Source organism: Salvelinus alpinus, chromosome 2, assembly GCF_045679555.1.
Source record: "Salvelinus alpinus chromosome 2, SLU_Salpinus.1, whole genome shotgun sequence".
Classification (NCBI taxonomy): domain Eukaryota; kingdom Metazoa; phylum Chordata; class Actinopteri; order Salmoniformes; family Salmonidae; genus Salvelinus; species Salvelinus alpinus.
This window is the reverse complement of record NC_092087.1, coordinates 13,117,196-13,142,324: the sequence shown is the minus strand read 5'-3', so window position 1 is coordinate 13,142,324 and position 25,129 is coordinate 13,117,196. Positions and strand designations below refer to the sequence as shown.

At 42.0% G+C, this 25,129-nt stretch overlaps 3 protein-coding genes across 4 annotated transcripts; 2 read left to right on the top strand and 1 right to left on the bottom strand.

Moving 5' to 3' along the window:
* The first annotated feature begins 2,785 nt into the window (after positions 1-2,785).
* Positions 2,786-8,187, top strand: irak1bp1 (interleukin-1 receptor-associated kinase 1 binding protein 1). The gene is made up of 4 exons (XM_071366998.1): positions 2,786-3,133; positions 4,384-4,449; positions 7,557-7,687; positions 7,760-8,187. Exons 1-4 carry the CDS (start codon positions 2,843-2,845, stop codon positions 8,001-8,003), a joined length of 732 nt encoding a protein of 243 aa, XP_071223099.1. The 5' UTR covers positions 2,786-2,842; the 3' UTR covers positions 8,004-8,187.
* On the bottom strand, positions 8,105-23,045 carry LOC139554259 (uncharacterized). 2 transcript variants are annotated; one of them, XM_071367014.1, is made up of 7 exons: positions 22,705-23,045; positions 20,497-20,629; positions 19,994-20,083; positions 18,935-19,029; positions 18,592-18,752; positions 9,383-9,496; positions 8,105-8,632 (listed from the first exon to the last, which is right to left on the bottom strand). In XM_071367014.1, exons 2-7 carry the CDS (start codon positions 20,619-20,621, stop codon positions 8,537-8,539), a joined length of 681 nt encoding a protein of 226 aa, XP_071223115.1. In that variant the 5' UTR covers positions 20,622-20,629; positions 22,705-23,045; the 3' UTR covers positions 8,105-8,536. The 2 variants fall into 2 exon arrangements, with proteins under 2 accessions (XP_071223115.1, XP_071223123.1); XM_071367022.1 differs by having other exon boundaries at positions 20,497-20,634; positions 22,705-22,940.
* A 12-nt stretch (positions 23,046-23,057) lies between these two features.
* LOC139554236 (major histocompatibility complex class I-related gene protein-like) lies at positions 23,058-24,731 on the top strand. Its single transcript, XM_071366995.1, has 2 exons — positions 23,058-23,203; positions 23,302-24,731. Exons 1-2 carry the CDS (start codon positions 23,146-23,148, stop codon positions 24,243-24,245), a joined length of 1,002 nt encoding a protein of 333 aa, XP_071223096.1. The 5' UTR covers positions 23,058-23,145; the 3' UTR covers positions 24,246-24,731.
* Positions 24,732-25,129: the final 398 nt, after the last annotated feature.

Sequence of the window (25,129 nt, the reverse complement as noted above, 5' to 3'; positions counted from 1 at the left end):
TCTTATACCTCTCAGATATCAGATAGACACTTCAGAACAAACATCCTTTAGATTTGTTTTTGGGACTCTGTTTTTCCATGTAGTAAATGTTATTCAATGCGTTTGTACGGGCTAATAGCAGTAAGGCCTAAAAGAAAATTCATTAAATAATTATTTTTATATATTTTTTTTTATAATTCAAGGGATCTGAAAATTCTCTATCAAATAGCAAAATTATCCTTGGTATCACTTTTAGTACATGAGAAAAATGTTTTATGATTATTTTAAGGATTAGCATTACATAGTTCAAAAAAAGTGAATTGTTAATAGTTTCCTCAGGAACTTTCCCTGAGTGTGCCAACTGTGTTCTGTTTTCATCCTGGGACCTCTTTTATTTATATATATTTTTTATTTGAGTCATTTAGCAGACGCTCTAATCCAGAGCAACTAACAATTAGTGCATTAATTTTAAGATTGCTAGGTGAGACAATAACACATCACAATCATATCAAGTACATTGTCCTTCAACAAAGTATTTATCAGCAAAGTCAGTGCTAGTAGGAAAAGACAAGTGCCCGTGAGAGTTACTTAAGATACTCTTCAAAGTAGGGGTTTCCGATGTATTTGGAACATGAGCAGGGACACGGCTGTCCTGACTTTACCGAGAAGCTTGTTCCATCATTGGTGTGCCATGACAGAGATGAGCTTTGACTGGGCTGAGCGGGAGCTGCCCTCCCATAGGGGTGGGACTCGGGAGGGCCAAGAGACCAGAGGTGGCGGAACGGAGTGCTCGGGGTTGGGATGTAGGGTTTGAGCATGACCTGAAGGTAAGGAGGGCCAATTCCCCTTGCTGATCCATAGGCAAGCACCAGGGTCTTGAAGATGGTGCGAGCTTCGATTGGAAGCCAGTGGAGTGTGCAGAGGAGTGGGGTGACATGGGAGAACTTAGAAATGTTGAACACCAGGTGGGCTGCGGCATTCTGGATAACTTTCTGTGGTTTGATGGCACAAGCGGGGAGCCTAGCCAACAGAGAGTTGCAGTTGTCTAGATGGGTGATGACAAGTGCCTGGATTAGGACCTGTGCTGCTTCCTGTTTGAGGAAAGGTCATACTGTAAGGATGTTCTAGAGCATGGAACTGCAGGAGCGAGTCACTGCTTTGATATTTGAAGAGAATGACAGGGTGTTGTCCAGGGTTACACTGAGGGTCTTTGTACTCTGGGAGGGGGACACCGCGGAGTTGTCAATCGTGATGGAGAGGTCTTGGAGAGGGCAGGCCTTCCCCGGGAGGAAGAGCAGCTCTGTTTTGTTGAGCTTGAGGTGGTGGGCCAATATCCGAGCTGAGATGTCTGACAGGCATGCAGAGTTGCATGTCGCCACCTGGGTGTCAGAAGGGGCGAAGGAGAAGAGTAGTTGAGTTTTATCCGGGGCCTCATAGGGCCCTTCACCCAGTCTCGCAAAAATACATTTAAAAAATGTCATGATCTTTTGGTCAATATTCACCAATTACAACTGAAATACTAATATTTTTCTATTTAATTTAAACTGTGTTCTTACTCTTAACAGTTTAGAAAGTCACAGCTACACCCCTTTAACTAAATTGAAATGTCAAACCCCATTATTCTATCACCACGCTTGGCTAGTACATGGTCTTGAATAAAAACATTTTTATACCCAATTAATTTAAAAGGAGTAGAGGCAATCTGAGTCCAGACACTTCTTACTTGGTTACACAATTTAGTTGCAGTATTAATTCATAAAATAATTCAGTTACATTCAAAATATGATGGAAAATATGACAAGAACTTTAACCTCTGTGTTATAGCACTTGGGCTACAGTCAGCAAAGATGAGGAGTTGAACTGATAGTGCCTTTTAACTCAAATTCTTACCTGATGACCTGTTCGTCCTTAACCTGCCTCAACATGGGCGATGCTCTCTCTCTCACTCTCTCTACTGCCCCTCTTTGACCCTGACATAATCATTAGACCAAATACTATTATCATATGACTGCATCACATATGCAGCAGCACCTCCAGTACCCGCCTACTGATATACAAACAACATTATGTAGGTAAAAATAATCCTAATGATTTTATAGTTAATTTCTATTATCAATTGGTTATTTTATTTATTGTTTGATAACATTTTTTTTTTAAAGGGAAAAATTGCCTTTAAAAAAGCTGTAGCATAGCCTACGATAGATCTATTATTAAGGCTTATTTCAAGTGACATGGGTTCCATAAAAAAAAATATATTCTTCTTTTAAATTGCTATTGTTGAAATAGACTTGTCATATGTTATTATTAATTAATAGCTAGGAATGGAAATCCCCTCGGCATTACTGATGCATTCTGAAGCCGATGGAAAAGGTACCCTACCTTACTTTGGGTTACTGGGTCGGCCTACATTATAAGGCTTCTGGCGCCTTCTATTGACCACATCAATACACTGGTAAATCTTTGGGCGGGCTATTTTAAAAAGGTAAAAGCCTGTCTGTCTTTATTAGAAACGTTCTGGGGGACTGGGAATATAGTGCTAAACATCTGAAATATGGGCTAAATAACTCAAAAGCATAATAAATCATACTACAATGTAAAGCCTATTTCTTATCAGTCACTCTAATAGTCTAACATTTGTAACAAGCTTTATACAAAATCTCAGCAAATCTTACAATTTGTATACATTAAAATGTGTACAAAATGTACATTTTTTACATAGAAAATGTGTCAGCTAAATTTGTAAACCTCCCTCTCCATCTGTCTTGGAACATGTAGTTCTTCGCAGATGGAACTACATATGAACTACACATCCCTACACCCGCGTTAGTTACCATAGCAGCGAGAGTTTAATTTGTGTTCCGCCATGGCTAGCAGTCCGTCTAGAGTTTTCGCTGCTTTATTACCCGCCGCGGGAGATATTTACCGGGACGAAAACGAACCAGGGATGGGGGGACACACGGTTACTGTTCAGCGAACCCAGAACAGCGCGCGGGAGGTCCAGGTGACTGGGAGCGCAGAGGCCTCGTGCCCAGCCGACCGCGCTACTGTTTCCGTTAGTTTCAGAAACAGCAAGGAGTCGGTGAACGACGTCACCAACAGCATCTCAAGGAGAGTAGAGTACATTCTACAGACCCTGAGACAACACCATGTCAAGGTAACTTAGAGTTCATACAACCATAGATATCCTATTAAATGACTAGATGGGCTATGTCATAAAGCCTTTAAAGTTCCAGAATGGCTTTGAAAATGGCAGCCATATTGTTCAGGGTCAAATTCAAACCAGTAATTGGAATGAATGGCAGTAGAGACGTAATCCTTATTATACTTATGCAGGAAAATAAAAGTAAGGCATGTGATATATCAGAAATTGTGTAATAGAATTGTCAACCTAAAATAGTCATACAATTATAAATACAGTTTATAAGTGTTTTATACAAATGTTCTGTATAAATAGCCTCTAAAATATGTAAACAGACCATAAATGTATAAATTTTAGTTATTGGAAAGCTGTGAGTGCTATTGTATGATACAAGTATTTGATACAAGTACTTGTTGCATTTACAACTTGTCGAAGTTCTATAATCAACTTATTTCCTCCAGTGTATGTATGGGTGTGGATTGACTGCAGTGTTTGAATGGAATATTGGCATATTGGCAGTTAATTTGAAAAATAAATCCATGGAATCATTCCTCTAAAACTGGCTGCCTAGCTAGCTAACAAACATACAGTGCAGATAAATTCTTCAAATTCATTATTTTACACAAAATCTTATCACAGCACTAGCAAACCAGAGTTGACCAACTCAATGTTTTTTTTGTTTGGACCCCGGCAGCAGCTAATTGGGTATCCTAATAAATACAAAACAATGACCAAAATGTCTGACCTTTATCCCATCATATGAAGGATCGTGTCTATTCTAGTATTATAATTCCTAATTATATTAGTTCAAATAACTTTCAATATAGATATATTGGCATATAGGCCTAAAACAATTCAATAGGATATCTATTGCTATTGGTTGCATAGGTAATTTCATATCCCAGCTGTGTAATTCACTATTTCAACTCCAGGCCTCCTGTACCCCCAAAAGCACAATTGTTTTTGTAGCCCCGGACAAGCACACCTGATTCAACTTGTCAACTAATCATCAAGCCCTCAATGAGTTGAATCGTCTGCGGATACAACTCAAATGTGTGCTGGATTGTTGGGGGTACTGGGGGAGTGGAGGTGGGCAACTGGTGTAATGCAATGTCAGTGACATTGACAGACAGACAGACACAGGGCAAACATACAGTCAGCACACTGACTGACTGACACAGCTATCTAATCACTATAAAGTAGGATGTTTGAAGATTTCTCTCCTCCCTCCTCTCCACTCTTCTTCTCCTCCTCTCACCCTGCAGGGGGAAGAGTTGACAGTGACGAGACACATCTACAGAGCTGATGACCTGTACCACATGGAGGCTCTGGTAGGTTCCCTGTGCTGAAATCCCTAAACTTGTATGTACAGACTGAAGTAGGCCATGCATTAACATGGGAAAGGAATGGAGACTGGTCTATGAAGTGTTAGAAATTATATTCTAGTCCATGTCTGAGTACTTTTGAGTGAGTCTGCCAGGTCAGAGGCAGTAGGGATGACCAGGGATATGCTCGTTCTCTTGATAAATGTGTGAATTAGGCAATTTTCCTGTCCTGCTAAGCATTCAAAATTCAATGAGTACTTTTGGGTGTCAGGGAAAATTTATGGAGTAAAAAGTACAACATTTTCTTTAGGAATGTAGTGAAGTAAAAGTAATCAAAAATATAAAAAGTAAAGTACAGATACCCCCCAAAAACTACTTAAGTAGTAGTTTCAAGTATTTTTACCTAAATACTTTAAACCACTGCATGAAATCAATAATTTGCTAGTAACAGATGACATTCATATTCTGACTATCTCTGAAACTCACTTAGATAATACCTTTGATGATACAGTGGTAGCAATACATTTACAGAAAAGATAGGGGCGGCAGGTAACCTAGTAGTTAGAGCGTTGGGTCAGTAACCAAAAGGTTGCTAGATCGAATCCCTGAGCTGACAAGGTAAAAATATGTTGTTCTGCCACTGAACGAGGCAGTTAACCCACTGTTCCTTGGCCATCGTTGTAAAAAAGAATTTGTTCTTGCCTAGTTAAATAAAGGTTAAATAGAAATGCCAATGGTGTTGCTGTTTATATTCAGAACCACATTCCTGTAAAGATTAGAGAGGATCTCGTGTTAAATACTGTTGAAGTAATATGTACAAATTAAATGTGTCTTCCGTATTTAACCCAACCCCCTCTGAATCAGAGAGGTGCAGGGGGCGGTCTTAATCGACATCCCCGTCATCGGCGCCCGGGGAACAGTGGGATAACTGCCTTGCACATGATGGCAGATTTATACCTTGTCAGCTCGGGTATTCAATCCAGCAACCTTTTGGACCAACACTCTAACCACTAGGCTACCTGCTGCCCCATGGATAACATGTGTGAAATGCTTGATAATGTATGTGATCAACAGAGAGGTATATTTTCTGGGTGATTTAAACATTGACTGGCTTTCATTAAGCGGCCCACTCAAAAAAAAGCTTCAAACTGTAACCAGTGCCTGCAACCTGGTTCAGGTTATCAGTCACCCAACCTACTAGGGTAGTTACAAAACAGCACAGGAATTAAATCATCAAATTTATGTATTTATCACATCTTTACTAATGCTGCAGAAATTTGCTTAAAAGCAGTATCCAGATCCATCGGATGTAGTGATCACAATATCGTAGTCATATCTAGGAAAACCAAAGTTACAAAGGCTTGGCCTAATATAGTGTACAAGAGGTCATACAATATGTTTTGTTGTGATTCCTATGTTGTTGATGTAAATAATATGTTGGTCTGTGGTGTGTAATCAGGAATAAACAGACACAGCACTTGACACATTTATGAAAGTGCTTATTCCAGTTACTAATAAGCATGCACCCATTAAGAAAATGACTGTTAAACTTAAATCCCCATGGATTGATGAGGAATTGAAAAATTGTATGGTTGAGAGAGATGAGGCAAAATGAATGGCAAATAAGTGGCTGCACAACCGATTGGCAAAGGTATTGCAAATTGAGAATCATGTGACTAAACTGAATAAAAATAAGAAACTACACTATGAAACAAAGATGAATGACAAAGAATGATAGTATAAAGCTTTGGTGCACCTTAAATGAAATTTTGGGAAAATAGCAAACTCAGCTCCATCATTCATTGAGTCAGATGGCTCATTAATCACAACACGAACTGATATTGCCAACTTTAATGATTTTTTCATTGGCAAGATTAGCACATTTAGGCATAACATGGCAGCAACAAATGCTGACACTACACATCCAAGTATAACTGACCAAATTATGAAAGACAAGCATTGTAATTTTGCATTCTGTAAAGTTAGTGTGGAAGAAGTGAAAAACAATTGTCTATCAACAATGACAAGCCACCGGGGTCTGACAACTTGGATGTAAAATTACTGAGGATAATAGCGGACGATATTGCCAATTCTATTTGCCACATCTTCAATTTAAGCCTACTAGAAAGTGTGTGCCCTCAGGCTTGGAAGGAAGCAAAAGTCATTCCCCTACCTGAGAATAGTAAAGCCCACTTTACTGACTCAAATAGCTGACCAATCAGCCTGTTACCAATCCTTGGTAAACTTTTGGGAAAAATTGTGTTTGACCAAATACAATGCTATTTTACAGTAAACAAATTGACCACAAACTTTCAGCATGCTTATAGGGAAGGACATTCAACAAGCACAGCACTTACACAAATGACTGATTGGCTGAGAGAATATAATAATAAAGACTTCAGTGCGGCTTTTGACATTATCGATCATAGTCTGCTGCTGGAAAAAAACGTATGTGTTATGGCTTTACACCCCCTGCTATATTGTGGATAAAGAGTTACCTATCTAACAGAACACAGAGGGTGTTCTTTAATGAAAACCTCTCCAACATAATCTGGGTAGAATCAGGAATTCCACAGGGCAGCTGTCTAGGCCCATAACTTTTTTCAATCTTTACTAATGACATGCCACTTAAAGCCAGTGTGTCTATGTATGCGGATGACTCAACACTATACGTCAGCTACTATGCCAAGAGTGTGCAAAGTGGTCATCAAGGCAAAGGGTGGCTACTTTGAAGAATCTCAAATATATTTAGATTTGTTTAACACTTTTTTGGTTACTACATGATTCCATATGTGTTATTTCATAGTTGTGATATCTTCACTATTAATTATACAATGTAGAAAATAGTAAAAAAAAATAAAGAAAAACCCTTGAATGAGTAGGTGTGTCCAAACGTTTGACTGGTACTGTACTTAAATGTTTTTTTCCATATCCCAACTCCCCCTGAGAATGGGGCCAGGGTCAGCCATTAACAGCGGTGACCTTGGCGCAGTTTGTGATAAGTGCCTTGCTCAAGGGCACAACGACATTTACCTTATCGGCTCGGATTCGAACTAGCGACCTTTCGGTTACTAGCCCAACAATCTTACAGCTGTGGGTGTGTGTTTTTACAGGTGATGGTGGTGTTCTCAGATTTTGGTCAGATGGAGAGAGTGTGTATTGTTCTGTTGGAGAAGCTGGATAAGAGTGTGTGTGTCAGCACACCTCACTTCTACCACAGTGAAGAGTGTCTCAGCCTATTGAGGTAACACACACACACACACACACACGTACACACACACTATACTATCATAATAATGTGTGTGTGTGTGTCCAGGCGGAGCGTGTGTGTAGCAGCAGTAGAGAATGCTCGTCTGAAGGCGTCTGAGATTAGCAGCATGCTGGGACAGACTCTGGGGCACCCCCTACTGGTCAGAGAGGAAGAGGCCATGGAGAGAGATGGAGGGAGAGAAGAAGGAGAGGGGGGGGAGGGGGTACACAGGCCTAGCATCAGTGCGACCTCTCGTGTGTTTGTCACCTTCAACCTCCGACACAAAGACAGAACCAGGAAGAAGATTTGAAGACTACATTACCCATCTACCCCGTCAGCACAGTGCAAACACACACTCCCTCACAATCACACTGTAGATATGAAGACAAAGACGAGGATGGACAGTCATTGTTTTGTTTAGAATAATATTTATTCAAGCCTTTCCTCAAAGCTTCTGTCCATAAACATGAATGTCAATAAATTATGTAAATGTGGCTGTTCTTGATTCAAGTTTGAGGTCTTTATGATATTCTGTCTTTAATTTTGTTCTGATATGAAATACTGTATGACATCTTCAGTGATGTAGTGGTTAAAACAGTAGGTGGGTAAACGCTGATCACCGTTTGCAGCTAATAAAATAATGCTTCCTATATTTTCAATGCATTTTTCCGCAATAGGTGGCTAAATGCGTAAAAGCCTTTTCCCCTCCACTAAATCACTGTGTGAAATTAAATTGATCCTGTTGTGGGGGGACAGAGAGAGGAGCTGTCCTTTTCTTTACATCTACCGTCCAGTTAGGTGTCCCACTGACACACACACACACACTCTTGTGGTCCCTGTCTGTCAGTCTTCAGGGAAGATCTCTTGGAGCCAGGGCTGCATGATGAACCGCTCTCCATCAAAGTGTGTGAAGTACTGCTCTAGGGTGGGGATCTCCGGCTGGAACACACACACTCGGAGGTTCAGTTAGGGTTAGGTGTGTATACGTATGTTTGAGTGTGTCAGTTTGCCTTCAGAAAATATTAAACCCCCTTGACTTTTTCCACATTGTGTTAGACTGAATTTAAAATTGATTCATTTGAGTTTGTGTCACTAATCTAGAGGAAAACCTGGTAGCACATGCAAAATCCTAGAGGAAAACCTGGTTCAGTCTGCTTTCCAACAGACACTGGAAGACAAATTCACCTTTCAGCAGGACAATAACCTAGGCCAAATCTCTACTGGAGTTGCTTACCAAGACGACATTGAATGTTCCTGAGTGGCCTAGTTACAGTTGACTTAAATTGTCTTGAAAATCTATGGCAGGACCAATTTGACAGAGCTTGAAGAATTTTTTAAAGAATGATTGGCAAATATTGTTTAATCCAGGTGTGCAAAGAAATTAAGATATTTACCCAAAAAGACTCACAGCTGTAATTGCCGCCAAAGGTGTTTAACGTGTATTGACTCAGGGGGTTGAATACTTATCTAATCAAGATATGAGTGTTTTATTTTTCATACTTTTTTTCAATTTTTTCCACTTTGACAAGAGTATTTTGTGTAGACCGTTGACAAAAAATAACAACTAAATTCATTTTAATTCCACTTTGTAATGCAACAAAATGTGGAAAAAGTAAATGGGGTTGAATGCACAGTGAGAGTGTGTGTGTGTGTGTGTGTGTGTGTGTGTGTGTGTGTTCGTGTTCCTACCCTGGTTCCAGTGACCCGTTCCAGCCTGGTCTGAGGCAGGTATCCCACTAGGAAAGAGGAGGGTCCAGGACCGCTGAATAACACCTTATAGTGGGGGGTATTCTCTGCGGTAACCTACACACACAAAGTGAGAGGTGAAGGTCATAAATTCAAGCTAGAATCCTTAAATTGTTTAACTGCCACTTCCGTTAGTGATATTACAGTACAACAACGATGTCCCTCGGACATCATTGCACACACGATAGAACAGCAGTATGTAGGACCTATTGCAATTGTTATTACCTTGATGCTCCCCAGCTCTGTTTCGTCAACAAAACAAAAACGACGGTGGGGCGGACAGTGCCACCGTTTTTCCCTACTGTGGATTCCATCTTTAAAGAGCAACTGCCCCTAAAAACCAACTTCTCCTTTTGAAAACAGCCCATGTGGCATCGATATGAGTCAAACATTTATTCTAGTGTCAAAATTCACTACAAAGTGTAAAACGGATAATTTGTCATAAAAGTCATTCTCGTCCAAAACTGAGTTTTGTAAGTAAATTCATCACGACTTACTTGAGGATTTGGTAATGCATTACTTATGTAACGGATGTGAAATGGCTAGCTAGTTAGCGGTGGTGCGCGCTAATAGTGTTTCAATCGGTTACGTCACTCGCTTTGAGACCTTGAAGTAGTGATTCCCCTTGCTCTGCAAGGGCCGCGGCTTTTGTGGTGCGATGGGTAACGTTGCTTCGTGGGTGACTGTTGTTGATGTGTGCAGAGGGTCCCTGGTTCGCGCCCGGGTCGAGGGAACGGACTAAAGTTAAACTGTTACACTTACATGCCCACTTTTGCGAATTATACAATTGCCCAGTGACAACACTTTTGTAGTCCGCCCCCAGCTGCCATGTTGTGAAGTCTGCATATGGGTGCAACACACACACGTCACCCGGCAAATAGGTGGTAAAATGGGCTTCCATAAAGTTGGCACAAACTTACAATGCATTTCAACAATATTGCCAGATGACCAGGAATGGATTACATCAGACAGGTTCACGTCTGTGATTGGTGTTGGTGAGTATGTTAGCTAAGTGGACGGTTCGGACTTATATGTGGACAACTACAAATACCTAGGTGTCTGGTTAGACTGTAAACTCTCCTTCCAGACTCACATTAAGCATCTCCAATCCAAAATTAAAATCGGCTTCCTACAAGGCATCCTTCACTCATGCTGCCAAACATACCCTTGTAAAACTGACCATCCTACCGATCTTCGACTTCGGTGATGTCATTTACAAAATAGCCTCCAACACTCTACTCAACAAATTGGATGCAGTCTATCACAGTGCCATCCGTTTTGTCACCAAAGCCCCATATACTACCCACCATTGCGACCTGTACGCTCTCGTTGGCTGGCCCTCGCTTCATATTCGTCGCCAAACTTACTGGCTCCAGGTCATTTACAAGTCTCTGCTAGGTAAAGCCCCTGCCTTATCTCAGCTCACTGGTCACCATAGCAGCACCCATCCGTAGCACGTGCTCCAGCAGGTATATCTCACTGGTCACCCCCAAAGCCAATTCCTCCTTTGGCAGCCTTTCCTTCCAGTTCTCTGCTGCCAATGGCTGTAACGAACTGCAAAAATCACTGAAGCTGGAGACTCATATCTCCCTCACTAACTTAAAGCACCAGCTATCAGAGCAGCTCACAGATCACTGCACCTGTACATAGCCCATCTGTAAATAGCCTATCCCCATACTGTATTTATTATTTATCTTGCTCCTTTGCACCTCAGTATCTCTACTAGAGGTCGACCGATTATGATTTTTCAACGCCGATACCGATTATTGGAGGACCAAAAAAAGCAGATACCGATTAATCGGCCGATTTTTTAAATGTATTTGTAATAATGACAATTACAACAATACTGAATGAACACTTATTTTAACTTAATATAATACATCAATAAAATCAATTTAGCCTCAAATAAATAATGAAACATGTTCAATTTGGTTTAAATAATGCAAAAACAAAGTGTTGGAGAAGAAAGTGAAAGTGCAATATGTGCCATGTAAAAAAGCTAATGTTTAAGTTCCTTGCTCAGAACATGAGAACATATGAAAGCTGGTGGTTCCTTTTAACATGACTAAATGACTATCCATAGTTGCCTCTTGATACAGCTACAGCAGTCTTAAAATGGACTGTTACTTTGAATGCAACTTTAAGATGTTAAAAAACATTTGAACTCCAATTGAACTCTGACATTTCCTGACATCTTATTTTCTTCTCTCTCACTCTAGTTATTCTCAGGAGACAGGTCAGTGTGTGTACAGGGAACACGTTTGACCAGGTGGAGTCAGACTTCTACTTCATCGCCCTGGACCACTATACCAACAAGGCAGAGGAAGCCAAGTTAGGACCAATGAGTCACCAGCTTATTTTATTCCTTACACAGTTCCGCACATATCACTCCACCTTCCTCAAACTCCAGTGCCCTACTTTTGTTTACCATTTTACCAATGTCTATGGATTGTACAAGGATTTGAAGTTGGGACATTGACTCCATACTAAATCTAATTCCATCTCCTATACTGTTCTGGCCTCTCTATAGATTATGCTGATGCCCCATTGTAAGAACCTGGAGAGCTCCACTGGTTCTGAGGGAGGTTACGTGGCCACAAACAGTGCCTGGGACACCTTCCAACGCTACTGCTGTCTGGAGAACAGCCAGAAGGTGGTCAAGACATCTGCTGCAACTTCATCTTTAGTGTGTCAACTCTGCTGCACCTGGGAGCTATGGCACCGTTTTCCCAACAGTCATGTATGCTTAAACATACTTGTGTGCTCATTTATGTGTTTAAAGAGTCAATCAGTAGTTTAAACAACAACAACAAAGTGGATCTCCCAGCCATGTTTCAGTAAAAAGCTGCGGGATGGGGCTGGAGAAATTTAACCACCCTCTCTAATTCATAGACAGAGCTATGGATGCAAGAACTGACCATCACGCATCCTTCAATAGATGTATTTATTTTTGTTGGAGGAGACGACCCAAGGTTCCTCGCCTTGGACCTCCTCCAAAGGATTTTGAGAAGGATGCGAGGGGTTAAGGAGAGATGAATTGGGACAAACTTATTCTGTTTGCACTGATATCTTTGTTCTACTTGTGCCGTTTCCACAGATGGCCCTGGCTTGCTGATAACATCTGATCCGACTCTCCCTGCAATTTGACTCCTGCATTACTAACTTTATTCAATAAAACTTCCAATGCCAAATTTAAATGAGATTGGGTGGGAACTACCATTGTAATTTATAGACAATCAGACAATTAAAATCGGTTTTCCTCGGTGCAATGTTTGGTGAATGCATGGTGTCATTTTGTCCTCAGTCCTCCTTTGAATGCTGCGTGTACTGATTCAGTTCTAAAACAACCTTCATCAAGTCCATCCTCAACGCCATAACTTCAACGGATTGTCCGGTCTGCTGAGGGTCATTGGCTGCCACCTGCCCTCCATAGAGGTTCTGCACGACTCCAGGGCAAGGAAGAGATCGCCGCCGACCCCTTCTACCCTCTCTTCCAAAGACTCCTCTCTGGCAAACGGTTCAGGTTAATCACGACTAAAACCCTGCCACCTTGAACAGTTTCTTCCCCCCGTGCCGTGGCCCTCACCAACCCGCCAGCTCGGCCACGATGATCCTCTCATCCATGGACTTCGCACTATTCATCCACAGACTACGCACCATCATCCCTGAACTGCACATCTCTTACATGCATCATTTATAATGTAGCTTATAAATGTTCATATAAGCTACATTGCGCGTGTGGATCTGTGGAAATTCTGCATCTATATTCTGTTTATTGTACTGGATAACCTGTAGCAGATTCTGCCCTTTGTGTTGTTCTGCTCTCTCTCCCAGGACTCGTCCTCTGCTCGCTCGACCACATCTCTCTCCACTCAGTGTTTGCTTGCACAATGATGCTTCATCTTCGCGTGCGCCATCTCGTACATGTTCAACTTTTTAATTGGATTTGACAACATACACCTGGTGGGTGATAGAGGACAACAATGTTAAGCTTGAGTGGACAAGTGACAGCATGGAATTTAAGTAAGGAGATGGACAGGTGAGAGCAGGAGAAGAGAGAATCTCCACTTAGGAACAATGTGTACACCCTGTGCCACCACCGTGACGACCAGATGACTGAGAAAACGTAGTCAGATTAAGAGCTGCTCTTTGGGGCGATCCATGTCTCCGTCAGGGCCAAAAATTAAAGGGACTGAAGGGCAGCATAGGCTGAAATAAACTCTGAGTTCCTGACCACAGATCAGCAGTTCCAAACAACGCCAGAGACCAGGAATTTCACGTGGATTGTGCGCACAGGGTACACTAAATTAGAACAGTTGCAGTCAAAGGGTGGAGAGCGTCTGTAAAGCCTACAGGGAGAGGAGCGAACTGGGATATGAAAGTTTCCAAAGCTACAAAAGAGTGAAATGAGAGAATCTGAAAATAACTAGGTAAAAATACTCAATTAAGAGAGTGGTGTGGAGCCTTGCCCTCTTTCCTTCCTCGAATATATTTCTTTAATTTTAGATTTGTGTAATTCTTGAGAATTTTGATACTACTGCACTGTCGGAGCTAGGAACACAAGCATTTCGCTACACCCGCAATAACATCTGCTAAATATGTGTATGTGACCAATAAAATTAGACTTGATTTAACACAGAACAGTCCGTTTTGGCAATAGCCTTATGTAACGGATGTGAAATGGCTAGCTAGTTAGCGGGTACGCGCTAATAGCATTTCAATCGGTTACGTCACTTGTCTGAGACCTGAAGTTGGGTTTCCCCTTGCTCTGCAAGGGCCGTGGCCTTTGTGGAGCGATGGGTAACGATGCTTCGTGGGCGACCGTTGATGTGTGCAGAAGGTCCCTGGTTCGCGCCCGTGTCGGGGCGAGGGGACGGTTTAAAGTTATACTGTTAGATTGATGCTGTTGACCCGGATCACTGGTTCCTGCGGAAAAGGAGGAGGTTGAAAGATGGGTGAGTGTAACGGATGTGAAATGGCTAGCTAGTTAGCGGGTACGCGCTAATAGCATTTCAATCGGTTACGTCACTTGTCTGAGACCTGAAGTTGGGTTTCCCCTTGCTCTGCAAGGGCCGCGGCTTTTGTGGAGCGATGGGTAACGACGCTTCGTGGGCAACTGTTGTTGACGTGTGCAGAGGGTCCCTGGTTCGCGCCCGTGTCGGGGCGAGGGGACGGTTTAAAGTTATACTGTTAGATTGATGCTGTTGACCCGGATCACTGGTTCCTGCGGAAAAGGAGGAGGTTGAAAGATGGGTGAGTGTAACGGATGTGAAATGGCTAGCTAGTTAGCGGGTACGCGCTAATAGCATTTCAATCGGTTACGTCACTTGTCTGAGACCTGAAGTTGGGTTTCCCCTTGCTCTGCAAGGGCCGCGGCTTTTGTGGAGCGATGGGTAACGACGCTTCGTGGGCAACTGTTGTTGACGTGTGCAGAGGGTCCCTGGTTCGCGCCCGTGTCGGGGCGAGGGGACGGTTTAAAGTTATACTGTTACACTTAGTTGAGATGAATCCGCCGCTTACAGCTGCTGAGAAAACAGGAGAGACTGAAGTACTAATGGCCTTGCAAAAGGTGAAGAGCACACCTCCCGGTACTAATTGCCTAGGTTGATTTGTCAATCATCTGCAAGTTAACAGCAGTCAGCAGTTTGCACATCAAGTAGGCAGCACTTAATGTAGACGGCCCTAGCTAGCAAAGATACATTACTAAACAACAGATAGACAAAATTATACTTACCACTCCTGGAGATATCAGGAGTCTATTTAAAATTTTTACCTTACTTTACCAGGTAAGTTAACTGAGCACACATTCTCATTTATAGCAACGAGGGAATAGTTACAGGGGAGAGGAAGGGGGATGAATGAGCCAGTTGGAAGCTGGGGATGATTAGGTGGCCATGATGGTATGAGGGCCAGATTGGGAATTTAGCCAGGACACCGGGGTCACCACCCCGACTTTTACGATAAGTGCCATTGGATCTTTAGTGACCACAGAGTCTAGACATCCGTTTAACGTCCAATCCGTTAGACGGCACCCTGTGAGTTGAGCGGTTGGAAATCATTGCTCTACGTCCTTTCCAACCACTACGCACTCACAGGAAAAAACTTACAAAAAACTGCCACTCCAAATTCACTCCAGTCATTAAAAAAAAAACATTTGGTTTTAAAGTATTGAAACCAAACCATATGAAAAGTGTTTTAATAAAACATGACTAAAAGGTGCTCATCATTTCAAATAGGCTACATGTCATATTAATATTGCCTATTTTATAGATAATAGAACAAACAAAAATGATTTTCAGTTTATAAATACTTTGCTACAATGACACAGTTATCTACGCAGCTCGTTCCTTTCTTTTAGCATGTGCACGTAGTACGTACACCATCATGCTTTCGGGATACGTGTCTTTTCAGATTCCAAAATGATTCTTTAGGTTGTGGACACTACATCACTGCACTCCCTCCTTTGCTCTTCATCTTTGTAAGTCACCTTGATTTTGCACCTGTGCATTTTATCAGTTTCTTTATGAAAATATTTAGCAAACTCCATGACAGTAACTAAAGCAAGGGGCTATTAGCAGCACACGGCCTACGAATGCATGCAGGGCCTGGCATTCCCTGATCTCGTGAAGTGAGCGCTACTGGAGCGGGTGAGAAGGCCGATGCTCCAGCCTTTGGGGATCACGCTCAGCTCTCCAGCTCCGCTCACATGGTCTGCACAGGGCAATGTCCCCAATTTCTGCCCTGGGATATTTTCGGGGAGACCAGAGAAAAGAGTGCCTCTTACTAGCCCTCCAACACCATCTGGTATCCCATTCAGGGACCAACCAGGACCAACCCTGCTTAGCTTCAGAGACAAGCCAGCAGTAGGGTGCAGGGTGGTATGTTGCTGGCTATAGAATGATAAGTATAGTCAGATAAACTGATACCTGACACGGACATGTTAGCGTGGTGGGAAGATCATGACCCAAGAGGGTACCATGAACCAAGAGGTTGTGAGTACAAATTCCAGGTGAGGACATTCTGCTCAACCTTAGTAATGCCTGTGTACTAAAACATCAGTCTTAAAGCCTAGGCATTAGGTTCAAAATTGTCAAAGAAACTAACTCAGAAAAGTGTGTGCGCGCATTAATAAGAGGCCTGTTATAACAGTTCTGTGTATGTAGAATGACCCCATGATGTCTGGGCACTCAGCCAATACTTGACAGAAACTAACTGGTTCCTCTTAAGTTAACTGGAGTCAGAGTAAAGGTTAAATCCTGCACACCAATGATAAAGCTATTGTTCTGTCTGGAGCCTGTTTCTGGGCCAAAGATGCATGTTTTGTGTGTGACCAGTACGACCATACATGACCTGGGTCGACAGTCAAAGGCACTTGAGCTACTGTTAGAGGAAGTATGACTGGAGTGACTTCCTGTCATTCTGGCCCCTATTGTCCTCACTGAGTTGTGACAGACTGAGGCAACCTTTTCACACACACACACAGTCACGTGTTTTGCAGATGCTTGCATGGGTAGCTTGACTGTATAAATGATCCTGTACTCTTTGTACAGGAGGCTCTCACTCCATCTCACCTGCGTGGGTTTGCCACTACTCGTTATTAGTTAAAAGGTAGAATTTCCACCACAATGTTCAATAATAATTCCTTTATAAATGAACATGCACAATGCAATCATCTACGACTCTACGTCAAAGTGTCTTAAATATGTCAATTGGAAACACGATGCTAAAAGCACTGTGTGGGAGTATCCCTAATCTTGCCAACAGAAAAAAAAAGCCATGAATGGATTAATGGTTCACCAATCAGGGCCTTGATTGGCTCGGCAACAGTAACAAGGCACGATATGTAATGAAAACAAATTTGGTGGAGAAAGTTTTTGGAACCATCAAGTGACATCCTTGACAACCGATAAATAAAAGGTATTCTTGCAACGTTCCCAAGAAACGCGTCTAGAACATTAATGTCTTACATTCGGAGATCATGGTAACCACGTTCTGGGTAAGTTCTATTTGACGTGGGAATGGAAACATTCCTATGAAAATGTTAGCTAATGCCCTAATGAGACTCTTAAAAGTAACATTCCTCCTGGAAGGAGCTTTGAATTGGTCAGTATCCTACAGAGTGGTCTGCTTCTGCATCTTACAACTGCCTGTAGTTATTGTACTCTGCCTCCTGGACCCATGGGTTGAGGCACCCTGGCATATCCAGGATGGAGTGTCATGCACTCCACCCCTCCTGCCACCTGACTGCACCTGTCCACAACCTCTAATACATGACATAGATGGAAGGGAATATAGAACCTCACCCAGAGAGCTGTGCAGGTCAGTGTGTGGTTAAATAGACGTGAATGGGGAGTCCCATAGGGCGGCACACAATTGGCGCAGCGTCGTCCAGGTTTGGCCGGGGTAGGGCGTCATTGTAAATAACAATTAGTTCTTAACCGACTTGCCTAGTTAAATAAAGGTTGAATGAATTAGAATGCCATTCTAGTTCTGGTTAGACTCTACACAAAACATATTTGCTAAGTGTAAACATACTGTCTTTATAAGCACATCAATATATTTACAAATGTTTTGTCTTTGTAACACGAACACACCCATAGATTTTTTGTTGATAAATGCATCTACGCTCAAGCTGGGCAATGTTTGTGCAATGCCATCATATAGCCTACCCCTGTAGGGATATTAGTAGTTTTGGGATTTCTCCCCCAGGAAAAATATCAGTTGATATAAGAGACAAAACTAGCCAGTTATAGAATATTGTGTTGTATGACAGCTGAGCTGACTGAAGACCACAGGCATTCAACTTGCAGTTGATATAGTTTCCATGGTAACGTGTCTTTACATGACATGATGAAACTAAGTTTCAAGATACTTTCTTAGCAAGGTGTTGTAGAACGAGTCTCTTATGAAACACATTCCAGATCCTCGTTCTTGCTATCTTGGCATAACTTTGATTTGACAGAAAAATAGCTGCAGCTGGCTAGTCTATCTATCCCCAACCTATGCTAGCTAACTGCTGTCAGCATGGCTAAACACAAGGTCAGCGCAGGCTTTAGCCTACATAGAACTGAATTAGCTGACCATCGAGATGAGGAGTCAGTCAGGAGGGGAGAAGTCCTCAACTTTAAAACTTGTTTCCATAGTAAAGCTACCTCCTCATTTGGGTGCACCCTGCTCATCCACTCTGGGGGGGCTCGGAGCTCTGGGTCCCAACTGACGATCACCCCGATCATGTGACCATTCCGCTCCATGACGACATCACCCACACGCAGGAAGACGAAGGGGGGGCGCGGCCTACGGACCGACCGGGAGGCTGGGGGGATAAAGAGAGGATATGTGGTAAAGTAAGAGAGAAGAAAAAAGGAGAGGAGAAAGGAGAGGTTCATACCAATCAGACCAGGCCAGTAACAGGAAGTAAACCAACCCAGACTGGTTCTGCAGGGTTTCTCCCCTTCATTCCTGACTGGCAGACACACCAAGAACAAACACACACACCTCCAAAGAAGCCCAGGTCGTTGTCTTGCAGCATGACCTCCAGAGCAGGAGACTCTCCAGGAACCTCTCCCTCCTCTTCCCCTGCCACCAGCACCCTGGGAGTTAGACAGACAGTGTTACCATGGCTGCTTCCAAAATGGCCTGTGGGGCCTGGGTCAGTCTGCAGGTAGTGGATACTATAAGTTGGTGTATAATGTAACAGAGTGTACATTCCGTATCACTCCGTCAAGGGAATAGTGTTCTTTCTAACAAAGATAATCTACATACATTTCAGGATGTTGTGTATCCCTGGTAATAATCAGAATTAATGTAAACACTACCGTTTTGAAAACATAACTTGTACCCCAAAAAACTGGTCTCTTGGCACAACTTTCCACGCATGGTAAGTTGTTTTTTTTTTTAAACAGGCCCTGTTAGCTCATATCCCAGCGATAATGCCTTGCATTACGCCTGGGAAGAAAACACTTTTATTTGCTCAACTTACCAAGGTAAACACTGACTATATTAACCCACACAGCTACAATGATGCACTTTAATGCAGGTTTTAGGAACTCATATTGAAGCTTAGAGACCCCAACTAATGTATACAATGATATACTTTGGTTTAGATACAAGCATCATGAAACCTCCGACATATTAATTCATTTGCCAATTATTTATTTTTTTACCTAACTTAGCACCTTTTTCATGTGTTTTTTTCCTTCAGACTCCATGAAATGATTACCTCTTCCTAAATATTGTGTGAAATTATGAATTGTGTATATGGTTTCCTAGAAACATGGGTGGCTCAACTTACCCCACTCACCCCTACAGTAGGGGGATCAAACTCAATTTCTGGACGACCGAGTGTCTGCTGGTTTCTGTTTTTTCCACTTTGTGTCCAATTAAGACCCAGACAACAAGGTGAGGGGAGGTCCTAACTAATCAATTGCTTTAATTGATCAAATAAGTACAAGGGAGCAGTGAAAACCCACAGACGCACAGCCCTCCAGCAATGAGTTTGACACCTCTGCTATAAGGAGTAATGCTGTAGAATTACTAGAGGTAAATGTGACGTACGTGATTCTATCCATAAGGTCTGCGATCCACTCTGTCCAGACAGTGGTGTTCAGGTAGGACTTCCTCCACTCACCCCACATACCCAACAACCTGGTCGAGACAGACACATTAATAACCCTAACCTCTTACCCCTAACCCTAGCCCCGGCCTAACTCGGTCCAGATAGCGGTGTTCAGGTAGGACTTCTTCAACTCAACCTAGATACCCTGGTAGAAACAGACATGCATTATAATAACCATAACCCTGACCTCTAACCCCTGATCACAGATACCCAGAAAATTGCAGTAAAAACAGAAACATTATTAACCGTAATCCCACACCCTGCAGTCAGATATTTCACTTTATAATATTAGGAGAATAAAGGTAAAAGAAAAGCTCTCATATGCTGTGCCATGTTTGTTGCTAGATTTAGAGAGATGGTGGCTCTCAGAATGGTGAGGCGTAGGGGTGTGCTTGCAGATGAATGAGTGCCATGCCATTAGGGGGTCTGAGCGGACCGTTACCGTTTGGTGGAGTGGTAGCGCTGCGCCACGGACGCTCCGGTCCACCGGGAGATGAGGTACTGGGCTGGTAGCGCGGAGAGCAGTAGGGTGAGCTGCAGGATGGTTGCCACTGTTAACTGGGGCATCACGACACCTGACCTTACCAGACAGAGCACAGGACAGAATTATCAGTAGGCTAAAACGGTTGGTGCCAGCAGGTAGGTATGCCTGCCGTAGGCTATATAAATAAATAAATAAATAATTTGAGCATAAGTTAAATTGAGTTTTATATTCGGTTTTCTTTCATAAATAGCAACTGAACCAAGCAGGCCATGACTATGAAAATGGTATATTCTGAAACAGGTGTGGATGTAAAATGGTTGTTTTTTTTTAAATGGAGAAAAAAAATCTAAATACAAGATTTCGGATTTAAATCTTCAATAGCCAATTTGACAGGCTGTTTGGCTCATCTCAGTGACGAAGACCTTAGCAGATGTTTCTGATTAATAAACAATGCCATGCTGGTGGGTGGTAACTAGGCTTGGGCGGTATCCAGATTATCATACCAACCTTGTGCCATACCGGGATTGTCGGTAATACCAGCACTGAACACAAGGGACGTTATTTTCTAACCCCCCAGCCTCTAATACAAAGGTTAGCAATGCTATAAAGTGCATGTAATATCCCATAGAGAATGCTAACTAAATACTAATGAGCGCATTGCAAACATTTTATACAGTCTAACTATTTTCAGGACAGACAATCCAGCTCAAAAAGTTATACAAGTAATTTAAACAGCAAGGCTCCTGATCCAGGAGGGGATTCTCTGCTGTTACCAAACTAAGCTTGATTTTGGAACAAGCTTACCACTTAGCTAAATGCTACTAAATTAGCAAACCAAAATGCACAACTGCAGAGAATTTAGCACATTTTAGTAAGTTAACTTAATATTTATAAAGATATCTAGCTGGCAAACATTTACTTGCGAATTCCATACTGTAACTAGATCACCAGTCGTGTGTGCGCTGCACAACTGAGTGACTCACAAGGCACCATTCTCTCGTCGTTGTGTGTTTGTAAACAAACATCACGTAACTTCAAAATGAAAAATTGTGACAAGAGAAATGAAGAACGAGATCTTTATCTCCTAACGTAATGCACGTTGACTGCGGGGATTTACTTAAGTAGCTACAAATATTCCCATTTATAAAAATTAAAAATGCAACGAAATAGTTTAAGTGATATTGAAAGAACAACCTGTGGAAATGTCTAAATATACGGTATACCGCCCTGGCCTAGTGGTAACATTAAAATAAAACCCAGCCCTGAAACTAAAATAATTTGTATGTCATATAATAGGAAAAGACATCGCAATCACATGGATTTGCATGAAGTGGGCAGTTCAGATTTATCATACTTTCATCAATAAGTCATCATTTTTGTCATTGTGCAACATCAGGGTCAGCTCTGGCAATCGTCTTTCAACTCGAAAAAGTTGATTCCTACTGATGTAAACAAACAAATTATATATTGTGAATCCATGACAGAATATCCAGGTGAATCCAGCTACAAGCCCTTATTGGTGTCACTTAAATACACTTCAAATTAGAGTAGATGAAGGGGAGGAGACAGGTAAAGAAGGATTTTGTATGTGTACCAGTCAGAGGGTGAATGTGCAAGACAAAATCTTTAAGTGCCTTTGAACAGGGTCGGTAGTAAACAGTGTGCCATGACTATGAAAATGATATACACTGAGTATATCAAACACTAGGAACACCTTCCTAGTATTGAGTGTTCCTAATGTTTAGTATACTCAGTGTATATAATTTTCATGGCACACTTTGTTTAAGAGCTATAGAAGATTCAGAAGTCAACCATTTTCATAGTCATGGCAAACTTGGTTCAATAGCTATTGGCCAAAGAAAACCGAATATCCAATGTAAAACTAATTTGACTTCGGTGCATATGGTCCATTTTTATTAATTGATTACATTTTGTCATAGCTCAACTGCCATATGGAAACATAGTCCTATTCTATGCAATAACTTTTTACTGTTTATCCACCCAAATCAAATTGGTCACATTCACATGGTTAGCAGATGCTTGTAAACCCATAACGCAGTCATGCATTTTTTCATTTGCAGAAGAAGGCACACACTTATGCTATGATGACACAAACCAACTGACAGCTTTCTAAACCTAGCAGACATATTGGAAACCTTATCTTACCGTGATTATAAGAAATCCCGAGTCAAATCAACTTTTAAACAACTATCTGTCTGACATCGTTCCTGAGGAAGGCGACTAGTAAAGTCAGTTGACAGCAGTTGTGCTGTGGTGTGCGGAACAAGCCATGGCGCGAGGAGAAACAGCTCAGTGGTTTCGGTGTCCCTCGGTAGTTATATTTACATACATCTGTCCGGCAAGCGCACCTGCATATTTACATTGACAAAATTGTCAATATCGCGTGTCCAATCGCTGCAGTCCACGAAATACCGGCGCGCCTCGCCACGACAGGAATGCAAGAACCAATGGGACGCTCGAGGGAGGGGCGTTCCTGCAGACGCTGGAATGCCCACATGCAGGAACGTAGTATATATTATTTTATAAGTGAAACAGGAAGTCTGTCAGAAACTTGAGACATGCTACACAAGGCTACACTTCAAAATCATGGGCAAACTGTCAATCTTTTTGTTTGTTCTTTCATTTTACACCATTGTCAACGCAGGTAAGATGGACTACTAACTTTTTCTCAAACTCATTTAATGACTTATGTCATAAAATGTTAACGGTCCACTACTGTGTATAATGTCACTCTTTTCTCAGGTTCAGGATCACATTCTCTGTGGGCACTTGCAACATACATAATCGGAGAGACACCTTTCCCTGAGTTTACGGTTGTGTTGATGTTGGATGACGTTCAAATAGGTTACTATGACTCCAACATTAAACAGTCTGTCTACAGGGGTTACCATATTACAGACAAAATGAATGACGAAGCTCAGGACGGAACTTATGTACTTGGAACTATGTACCACCACATGAAAGAGAGATCATTTCGCCTAAAGCACCACTTAAATCTTACGGAAGGTGTTCACGTTCAGCAAAGAATCGGTGGCTGTGAGATACTGCACAATGGTGAACCGGCCCTGATCATGACAAAGAACTCTTTTAATGCAATTTTTGCAGATTATGCGGTATATTACAACATGACACATTTTACATATGATTCTGGGAAACTACTACTAGGATATAATTGGATGAGGCAAGCAACTGAAAGAACACTTTATGCTAATGTTTGGCTTCCTATTTGCATCAACACACTGAAAAAATGCCTGAACAGAGAGAACTTTGTGATGCGGAGAGTGCCTCCCAGACTCAGGTTGATAAAGAAAGAGGTTTCTGGAGACCTCCAGGTGATCTGCCTGGCGTTTGGTTTCTACCCCCGCCACATCAACTTGACCCTGCTGAGAGACGGCCATCCAGTGGCAGAACAGGAGCTGACAGGGGGCGAGGTGCTGCCTAGTGGAGATGGGACCTACCAGCTGAGGAAGAGTATTTATGTCAGTACTGAGGAGCTAAGGGAGAGACACAACTACACCTGCACTGCCTCTCACCTCAGTCTGAACAACAAGCTGGATGTCAGTTGGGAGTCTGGGGCGGAGAGAGTTCACCTATTCATCCTCTCAGCTCCACTGGTGATGGCGCTGATTGTTATTCTATTCTGCATTTTAATTTGCCTCACAAGGAGGATACGCGCCGCCTCGTAGAATTTGTTCCAACTAGCCAGCGTTGATGCATTAGAGGCCGATGAAATGAACCTGTCATCAGATTCTGAGATCTAATATTTTTTGGGGACACTGATGCGACTTTGTCAATTCACAATGACACCTATGACTATGAGAGCAGACACAAAATGTGCCAATCATTATTTTATTATTGGTTGATTTCCCAACCTCACAACAAACAACTAATAAAGGATCAGGTTGTGGAGACTGTTGACAATTACATATATCTGGGCATTGGTCCAGATTTGCATGTATATATTTTACATTAACAAAAGTAATCTTTTAATAATTATTTTAAATCATGACTTTATATTAATTACACAATACACTTTATATCTGTGTTGTATTTCCTGATATCCAGTATCTAAACCAGGAGACAGTGGCGTGTATTCATGGGTGCCAAGGGAAGCCAGGCTTCCCCAAAGACTTTACCAAGAAAAAAACATTAAATCATTTTGTCTCTCTGTGTTTCATTTTTTTTTTTCAATTCTTAATTTGATGAATGTATTTCACCGGAGAAACCATCCAAGCGAGCAAAACAGCCCCTCTCTGTCTCTGTATGTGTAGCCCATCTATCTGATGCTGTCTGGTCAAAAAGAGTATAATATTGTTGCTACCCATAACATTGAATGCAAGGGAAGCCAGCAAGTATTTGGCTTCCCTTGATTAAAAAAGTATAAAATAATAGCCAATCACTGTTGAGCGAAACTGAGCAAGCTCAACTGTGAAGGGTCCTGGTGCACCAAAAAAAAAAGTGTCAAGGGAAGCCAGTCTGGATTTGGCTTCACACCAATCACATCACGGTTTATAGCCTACAGTCGAGTTTAACAGGTGATCAAGACAGTTTGTGGTGTATTGGGGTTGTG